Here is a 9,884-nt window from a genome sequence, read left to right as displayed (position 1 = left end):
TCTATTGTTCTGCCTCCAGCAAATCCTCTTGACTGAAATCCAAATGGATCTCTTGCAAAAAGAAGACAGAGACTTAAAAATGCTTTAAAAATGGAGAGGAGAGGAGAGGAGAGGAGAGGAGAGGAGAGGAGAGAGGAGAAGCGAAATCTCCAAAGCATGCATTCACAAGGCTAGACTAACATATAATTAAAAACAAATAATGTTTTGTGAACTTTTGATCTTCTACCAGATTGTGCTGAGGGTTGTTTCTTATTCATGTGACTGGATTAAATACAACACTATAGGCTAGAGTGGCAAGCAGGTGAGAAGAGGTGTATTGACACAGATTTTTTTTTTCTAAAGTTTGCAAAATTCTCCCTTAAAGGACGTTAATACATTATTAAATTATTATTATCCACTAATACATTCAAAAGGCAACAGAATCAAGAAATATTCTACTCTTGAGAAAAGCAAAAATACACACTAACAATTGAGGGGTAGCCTTATGAACTATAAAGGGAAATGCAAATTAATCATTTGACTAAAAACTCATATATCTTATCTCAATTTTAAAACTAAATTAAACCAATCATGGCAATACCATTAAAATATGTAAATATTTATTATTATAATCTCAATCAATTAGCAGTTGTACCAAGGACTTCACCTTTTTGAACACAGATGTTATTTAAAACTAACGCAGTGCTGCCTGCATTTGACAGGCATTCTCAAACCATGGGCTCTCAAGGCTGGCAAAGGAATTTTGGACCCAGGTCCGCAGCCTCCCCAGAGCACTCTTACTCTTAGAGATCGTTGCCTGAAGCCTGGGTGTAACATGGCACCAGTGAAGTGCACACCCAACACCCCACTGGTTTTGGAGGAAACCCCCTTTCCACCGCCTCCATCGACATTCCCGGGGGCCAGGGCTCCTCAGATAAGTTTGTGTTACAAGATCTACCTCTGTTTCATCACACACCTTTTACTTCCAAGTAAAGCTTTGCTTAAACTTTGGTAGATGGGGGATGGTTATCAACTTTAATTGCTTCCACATATCAAAGCAACAGAAGCTGGGTTTGATTTCTCCTATTACACCTCATTACACCCTCTAAATCTCAGCACCATACTTCTAAGCAACTAACTTGTAAGGGAAGCTTCCCTCCTTGCAGCTTTTATTGCTCTACAGATCCCAGGTTTAACATAAACTCCCAATCCGGCTCCCAAATTGCAAAAATTCATCTCATGCCTAGGCACACTCTGTACCGCAATTGTCTCTGGACCCCAAATTAGCCAGCAGTTAAGTTTGCATATTTTCTGCGTATTAAAAAAATTACTGTAAGTACTATTTTGAATATGCTCAGTCTATTATGGCATGTGGTTTCTATTTGGAGAGGCTGGCGATTTTTCAAAGGCAGTGAGTAATTACCTTAGTGTTGGTGAGTTTTCACTCCAGCTTGGGCGGTGTACTGTAATAAGAGACAGTTGCCATAAACAGACTGGTACAAGTAAATCATGGTGTGTGGCCTTCTGGTGGAAAACAGATATCTCCTTTAGGTGACCCTATCTCCCTCCATTCACTCAGCAAAACCTACCAAACATGTGGTCTCCAAACCCTTTTGTTCTGCAATTACACGGCTGTTATTTGTAGGTTGCTCAATGGGTTTTCATCCCTCACACTGTACACGTGAAGAACACAGGTTGCTGTTCTGATTTACCAGAATGAACAGTAACAAAGAGCATTTGAGAGATTATTTCATTTACGAGAAGTGCCACTTAACAGACTTTTACATAGAGTGTTGCAACGAGACGTCTGAAGGCTCCCTACCTAGCCAGAAGTTACTGTTTTCTAATAATTATAATCTTTATGTGTAATTACTTAACCTGTAATCAGGTTTAAAAATTATGAGTGATATTTATTATTGGATCTAGTTATACATTTTCTCACTGAAGAAGCCCAGACCAAAAGCATTATCTAGCCCAAAGGCAAGTACACAGATTTTGCACAAATGAGCTTTTCAAGCCAATACTCCTCTTGAGGAATTATCTTAGTGTGCAGCCGCCGCTTTGTCTGGGAGTGGTGTTGATATTTTGGTAAATTATTGTTGAGAGCAGCAAAAGGTTAAGAGGTTTAGGGGACAAGTAGCAGAGGTGGTCACAAGGTGCCTTTCAAGCCATAGCAGGTGCCTGAAAAGACTACGGTGGAGGTTAGCGCTACAAGTACAACCCTCTTAAATATTTTCTGCTTCCCTGGTGAAAGTGAGAGAAAGCAATTGGCAACGTAACCGTGCACCCAGCTTCCCCTTCTCCTGGCAGGGGAGCCTACTACTGGCTCAGCAGTAAACACAACCCGTGAGACTTTGAGGATCCAATTTACAGCCCAGTACAGAGTCAGGCCCACATACGGGGCGAGTTTTATTGCTGGAGCAGCTGTTGGCAAAGATCTGATAGCTCAACTTGATACTTAAACTCAGGGCATGCAAAAGGAGTCTCGAGGAGGCCGGCAAGCTCCTCCGACTGAAAGTCACTGACTCCGAGCTTTGTTTTCCAAGTCCAGCACAAGTCATGGCATTCGCTGTGGAGACTTGGTGACTCAAAATTAACTCCTGCAGCAAAGCAGCCTTCCAGGTACCGCTGGCTCTGCCTAAATCCCAGCAGCCACCACCACCCTCTCCTGCCCCCCCCGGCTCTGCCACCTCCTCTCCTGTGCCAGCAAGGCCAGATTCAGCTCGGGAGGGTGCTGCTTGTGCAGAGGAGCAGGAAGGAGAGCAGCCAGCTTGGTGCGGTGCAAAGCAACGAGGCTGCAGCCACCGAGCCTGGCACAGCTTCTTCTTGCTAAATCCTGATCCCCACTTGATCTGTGCGTGGAAAAATATCCCGGTGACAGTAGTTACATTTATACAGCATACAGTGTCCATCTGAAAAGGAAAATCGTGAAAATAATGCTTTGCATTGGAGTACATATTACCCAAAACTCATTTAATAACCAACAGCCTCCGTGAAACCAGTGGGAAATTCAAAGGGAGCACAACACAACCTCCTGCTTCCAGATTATGCTGCTTTACAACAACAGAAATAACACTTAAGCAAAGACGCTTAGTTGAAGACTTACATATAAAAGGTTTGACACTGCTGTGGATGTGTTTATGCTGTTTGAGGCCTGAAGAAGTGGCAAAGGTTTTGCCACACTCTGGACACGCGTGAGCACGAGCCCCAACATGCTGGGAACGAATATGTCTCTGAAGGTTGCTGGGGTCCGTGAAAACCTGCTAGGAAATGAGTACTGATTAACCAGGAAACTTGACTGCGGAAGAAGCCAGTTACTACAAGAATCTTTTAAAATTCAAACCTTGGAGCTATTTGGGAGCATTTAAGATTAAAAACCTCATTAAGGAGCCTCAATGGGAGCTGTGCCTCCAGGATGGGGCCTCAGTTTCCCAAGATCAGCCAAGTATTTGGTGGATCTGTTAGCCCTTTTGTAGCTGCTGCGGGAGATGCATTTGACCCTGCCATTAGAAATTGTGCTTTTGGGGTCAGGGACTTCATGGAAGACGGGACTTCATGGAAGACGTGGCTGCCTGAAACCTCTAAGCATTACTGCAACAGAAATACTTTACAGCGACAACTGAGTGCGTGGCAGCTAGGAAGCCTGTACACAACGCAGTCCTAGCACCCAGGACTTGGGTGCACCTTACAGGGGACAGCTCAATTTAAAATTTCCATTATTGCAGCAAATCTACTTAAAACCAAGAAAGTCCTCGTGAAAAAGGTCCAAGCTTTGGGAATCTGATAAAAATCAATGCTGAGCACCACATCCTATACAAATAATCTACACAGCAAGCCTGGTGCTGGGAGCGATGGAGATGCTCTAGAGATGAGATAGTTGTTCTCACTTAGCAGAGCTGGGACCCATCTCTATTTCTAGGTTTGATTTATGTTGTAATAATGTCCTGAAGTTTCTGGTCCCAATGGCTGGCACATGGCCTAGGGAATCCATCTGCCATGCATTTCCCCGGGGTTTCTTGCCCCTCAGTCATCTTCTTACATCCACCACTCCTCACAAGGAGCAAAGCCCTGAGCTTGGGGATGCTCAGCATCCTGCATCAGCACTCATTTCACACTCCACAGATGTTTCCAAATCAAAAGGGGGAGAAAAAGAACACATTAATAAAGTGGAAGTGTAAACCCTTGAGAAATCATCTGGAGGACAGCAGAAGCCCTCCACCCTCCCACATCCCAGCCCCAGGCATCCCCACTTCCATGCTCCCATGTATCCAGCAGCACAAGAAGCTCCAGGCAGCCTATAAATTCACTGTACCTTGGCACAGTTTTCACACTCGTAGTGCTTCCCACTGTCGTGCGACATTTGGTGACGTATCAAATTGGACTTCCAGTTAAAAGCTTTGGGGCACTGGTCACACTTGTACTCCCTCTCCTCGCTGTGAGACAGCATATGCTTCTCCAGGCTGTGGAAACAGCAACAGGGCTCAGTGAGATGTCCCACACACACAGCAGTTTAAAGGAAGGGGAGACAGCAGAGCACATAATTACAGCAAAAAATATTTTAAAAAGCCCCAAAGGCCTGATCCTGAGAGACCCAAGTCTTTTGAGTACCAGGCTCCCCCCAGCCAGGAGGCAGAACATCCTCCTCCTTGCCAGAATAACACATCCTCTCGTGTTTTGCCAGGCCACTTGCAAATGCTCCAGGAGATGCTGCTGCCGTCGCTCCCTAAGGAGATTATTTCATACACCTCTCACTATTTCACTCTGGCAATTCTTCCCTGCAGTCTGAATTACTTCTACCTTATGATTTTCCCTCTAAACGCACCCTGGATCCCATTACCTGACATAACTCCACTCCTTCGATGGGAGTCAATTTTTCTTACAGCAAGAATAGATGAGGAATAACTCCACCGGAGCAGGACAGGATGGGCATAAGAAACCTCTAAATACAGTATACTACCCCTGAAGTTAGAGTTGATTATTATGAACTGTGCTCAATTGTGTAGCTGTTTATTCATTCATTTCTGAGCAGTTTATTCAGTCTACTAATAGGATATTCAATCTCACCTACTTTCTGCAGCACATCTTTGATTTCACTTTTGTCTCTGTATTTTCTGAATTCCTGTTTTATTATTCATTTGTGGCAAATACATGTTTTTAAACACCTGTATTTCTTGATCACGTATCGTGTCATAATTCACAGGATTGCTTGAGGAAAGATCACTATATAATGTAATAGCGGATTCACACAAAAGCCACTGGAAACAACGATTTCTAGCCTGGGATGGTAAATTGGATCAATCTTCTCTCACAGGAAGCTCCCACTGATCTCTGCTGAAGCTGTGGACAAAACCTGCTGTGATTACTACCTCATTTTGTGCAGCCCCAACAGCAGCCTCCGTTCTCAGCCACAGGTAATGGAAACGCTTTCACACTGCGGCTACTCTTTACATCTACCCCTCTCAGGCCCCTTCCTTCAGAGGGAAAAAAATAAACCCGGCTGCCCCTCCTAATAATTCCATAACAATTGACTCTCCACCATGCACTGGTAAACAAATTTGCTGTAAGACCTAGGGAGATTCTTGTCCCCGGTGCTGGTACCAGCCCCTGGGTGCCTGCCGTGGTTATGTGATCTGCCATCAGCAATGGGCAGTCCTGGCACCCAGATCTCCATCTTCCTGCTCAGCTCCTTCTCCATTTAATTACCCACACCCTCAAGCACGGCTCGAAAGTTCAGGCCTTTTGTTTTATATAATCTGGATATAGCACACTTTGGCACTTTTTTGCTGTGAACCGTCTTTGTGGTGTATTAGCCTTTCAATAATTCAAGAGTTCAGAGAATGACTGCATTCTCTCTCATTTTTTACCCTTTCTCAATGTACTGCCCATCTATTTATGATGACGCTTCTTTGTTTTCTGCCCTTTCTCTTCAATATTTAATATTTTAAGCTAAATTTACATTTCCTCAATGATTCCCATATCTTAGATATCGTCCTCTGGTTCGCAGGCAGAAAAGAGCTTAAACAACTGAACAACTCACAACGTGGAAAAATGTTACAGTCCTGACTCCTGCCTCACCCACACTGCTGCAACTCTTTTGACTTGACCTACGTACATCAGCCCTTTCGAATAAATCACTCATCGAAAATTAGACATGCAGAGCCACACGCTGCTCCACACCAGCCAGACCTTATGCCTGCACTTCCCACTCAGCGGGGTTGACCTAGTATGTAGGGAGCAATGTTTGGCACATCATGTTTTAATTCTGGTGCTCTTAATTTGGCAGAAGTGTAGGGATCAGGTCATAAAATACGTTGATCTGAGACTCCCCTTCGCATGATGTTGAGCCTCCTCCATCAGAGGAGCTAAGGAGCATCTGTGTTTTGGGAGAGGAAGCTGCATCTTGCAGAACCAGCACCCGAAGCAGCCAGGAGCCGTTGTCCAAAGGGGTTAACCCTGGGCGTGCACAAATCTGTGCTAACCTCTGACAGACACCACAACATCCTGAATCATGGGCTAGTAAAGATTTCCATGAAAAATATGAACCCAAAAACCACTCTAAATTGACAGGGCATATGATTATTAAGCAATGCAAATGAAGACACCACTGTCCCTAAAAGGGCAGTTAATAGTCACTTAGGTTGTATCCACATAACGTGGAGAGGAAAGAAGGTACTGTGGGAGCTGTGTTACAGACTCCAGCTGAAAGCAAGAGATACTGGCCCAGGTCTGCTGCTGCTATAAATCAGTTTCCTAAGAAATGAGCTGCCTGAGTGCAGTCCTGGCCCAGGACTTTGCTGTTGAAATATCTCAGCATTACTATCATATATTGGCTGAGGTCAACCTTGCCTTGGTCCTGAAAGCGTGAAGATGTGCATCCTTGAGGGATGTGCTGCAGAAACTCCTGGATACTCTCAACACCTTTCAGTAATTTGCAAAATTTGCAATATGGTATTTTAAGTAGCCACAAAAACTGCAGCGACAGGAAATACGTAAATTATCTTCAGCATTAAAAAGTCACAATTTCTATTTACATTCCATGCATATTTCAGGTATATATGCACAGAGGTCTATCTGTTTAAACAGCAGATATATATAAGGAAAAGATGAACCCCAGTGTTTCAAGACAGTGTGGCTATAAATACATATTGACATATAGACAGATACATGTTAACATCCAGAACCTTCCTCTGACTAGCACAGCTTGTTTGCAAAGACAAAATTAGTAACATCACTCGGAGACGTTCTAAGTTATTTCTACCTAAAAATAAGGAGCCCAGACCTTAGCTGATGTGAACTATGATCACTCCTCCGATTTGACTACAACCAGCCCAATTCATGCCAGCTAAAGATCTGGTTATTAGAAGGCCCAGTTCTTAACGTAAGGTTCCCACTAAGGACTTCAGTACAAGGACCAAATCTCTGATTTATTGAGACTCCCCTTGCTTTCTATGCCATAAAACACCAACCAGCACAGAAGCGTTATTCACCTTCACCTTTGGCTTCTATAGAAAATGAAGGTATCAGATGCCCTGAATTATCTGACTGAAGACATTACAGAATTTGTCTCATTCAATCACACTTTAAGCATCTACTCCTACCTTTGTAAATCTGGGAAGACTTGATCACACTCTTTACACTCCTGGATTTCATGCACGTCCTGAAGGTCATTCTCATTCTCAAGCTTTTTCTGGAAGTCCTCCTCCACCATGGAGAAGGCAGAGTGAGGTGTGCTGCAGGGGAACTTCTGGTGGTCTACAAGCTCAGCTTTGGACTCGAAGAGCTGGTCGCAGTCCTCACAGCGATACTGGCGCTCCTCTGGAAGACAAAGGGGTTGGCCACAAGGAGACTACATCAGTGTTCAGTCATTTTTAACTACCATCCCATCAGGAGTTTGATGATGGTGTGATTAAACAAATGGCTATTCAGTGAAAAAGAGAAGAACCTCAAAAGAAACAAGGTTGTCTTAGAATGCTTTATAATAATGCTTTAATTCTACAATATATGACAGTGCAATACTAACTGTTCATTGCCTAGGTGATATCCAATAGGGATCCCTAACACTGGCTTAGGACAAAGCTCACAAAGTGTGTTTATATACTGTATTAAATGGAGATATACAGTGTCTGAGGTGGATACCCAGCGGATGCTGCCGGTCTCTGCGTTTCTAAATGGAGACTGACTTAGGCATGAATCTGAGTAACAGCTCAGAAGTTTCAGACCCAGAATCTGTGTGAGATGAGTAACGAATGAGCACAAGGAGGACAGCAACATTAACAACCTCAGATTTACTCTTTTCAAGTCGACAGAATAACTGTTGTTTGGCTAAATGACAAAAAATAACCTATAATCAGAGTCCATACAGGTCCTGCAGGAGCAGCACAGCCTAGAGATAGGACAGGGACTCTTGTTCTCCTTTTGCAGTACTCACAAAATCATCGAGTTTCAATCTTGAAACCTTACTACTTGCCCTCAGTTGCATCTGCAGACCTCTGTTTCTGCCCGGGAGGTTTGAGTAAGGGAGGGTAAAACCTGAACGACATTAGGAGTTGCAGGGATGCAAAGCTAAGAAGTGTCAAGAGCTCATCAGACTACCTGCTCTGCTCAGCAGGTAGAAAACGCAACATCAAATGAAGTGACATTCAGTTGCATTCAAATGCAACACTGAATGAAGTTCCACTCCTGGTTGGACCAGGTTGGAGTGATGAAGAAGATAAACAGAGAACCCCCAATGCCAGTGCTGGCATCACTTTTGAGCAGACTCACCCTCCAGAGGGATTGAAGGAGTTGTGATAATACTACTTTATTCACTGAACAGCTTTCAGAGAGACAGGAGGGCAGAAGATAGACAAGTACAGCCATGGTCCAGGTCTCCTCCCTGGCTGCAGTGAAGCTATCCCAGATTTCAAAACAATTCCAACAGAGGGGAAATCTCCCTAAATTTTTGCTTAGTTTCAATGACACTTTCTATTAGACTAGACAGTAAAAGTGGCTCACCATGAATGTCCGGAGCCATTGCTTCATGCGAATAATCTTCACTCTTCATGAACAGTAAGAGCTCCTCTCCTGGTTCAATATCTGCTACCACTCTGTAGAATATCTGCAAAAAAGAAGAAAAAAAAAAAAAAGAGAGAAAGCACTGTGATGACCGCAACAATCAAAGAGGAAAAGCCATTGCTGGTGAGTGTTACAGGATCAAAACCACGTGGCCAGACCCTGCCCTCATGTGGCTGCTGGCTGCCGTTTGCTGGAGAGGTGCTGACTTCAACTATGGCAGGTCTGCTCCTTCCAGCCCCAAAGCTGTTGGTGCTTTGGACTCCATGAGGATAAAAAGGGCGATTGCTTTCAACAGCCTCTGCTGCAAAATGAGCTGCGTGATGACTGCAAATATCACCAGCAATTTGCGTGCTTGGTTTTACCAAACCCATGTACAAAGTAGTCACAAAACACATCCCTGAGTGATCCACGTCAGGGAGATGACTCCTGTTGTGCTGGGAAAAGGTACTAAAGCAGGTCTGAGATGTTGCTGATTAAACGACAGGCACCCAAATCCCCTTTTCAATCATCTATGCAGTCCAGAAAGGTGAGGTGAGAGGTTTATACAAACCAGTGTGCCTGGTTGTTCCTTCGCTTCAAACGGGAACCAAAGGAAAAATCAGTCTCATGTGAAGAAACACCATAAGCAGCCAAAGCTGCTGGTGGTGACTCCAGCCAGTCACCACCAGCAGTTCCCCAGTACAGGTGACATCATGCTCCAGGAAGGAGCCCGCTGGGGAAGCAGGAGGCTGTGGTGGGGCAAAGGGGCTGTGCTGCCGTAGGTCTGTGCTCCCATGCTGGCACCATGAGGCTCTGCTGGAAAGGCACTCCCGAAGTCCAACTGGCTGCTGTCTTGCTTCGCCCGGAACACA

At 44.3% G+C, this 9,884-nt stretch overlaps 1 protein-coding gene across 4 annotated transcripts in view; it reads right to left on the bottom strand.

The window, feature by feature from the left end:
* Positions 1 to 9,884, bottom strand: part of MECOM (MDS1 and EVI1 complex locus) — a 46,932-nt gene that overhangs the window by 26,808 nt on the left and 10,240 nt on the right. For 2 of the 4 annotated variants that reach the window (XM_010137437.1, XM_010137438.1), the window contains exons 2-5: positions 8,974 to 9,076; positions 7,578 to 7,794; positions 4,292 to 4,439; positions 3,086 to 3,239 (exon numbers count right to left, since the gene is read on the bottom strand). In XM_010137437.1, the coding sequence (XP_010135739.1) occupies positions 3,086 to 3,239; positions 4,292 to 4,439; positions 7,578 to 7,794; positions 8,974 to 9,022 (568 nt within the window). In that variant the 5' untranslated portion in view covers positions 9,023 to 9,076. Of the gene's footprint in view, positions 1 to 3,085; positions 3,243 to 4,291; positions 4,440 to 7,577; positions 7,795 to 8,973; positions 9,077 to 9,884 lie in introns of those variants that run through there. The other 2 variants (XM_010137435.1, XM_010137436.1) reach the window with 2 other exon arrangements.

Source organism: Buceros rhinoceros, unplaced genomic scaffold (genome assembly GCF_000710305.1).
Source record: "Buceros rhinoceros silvestris isolate BGI_N320 unplaced genomic scaffold, ASM71030v1 scaffold406, whole genome shotgun sequence".
Lineage (NCBI taxonomy): Eukaryota > Metazoa > Chordata > Aves > Bucerotiformes > Bucerotidae > Buceros > Buceros rhinoceros.
The sequence above is the reverse complement of the archived record's forward strand: the minus strand, read 5'-3'. Positions and strand labels throughout refer to the sequence as shown.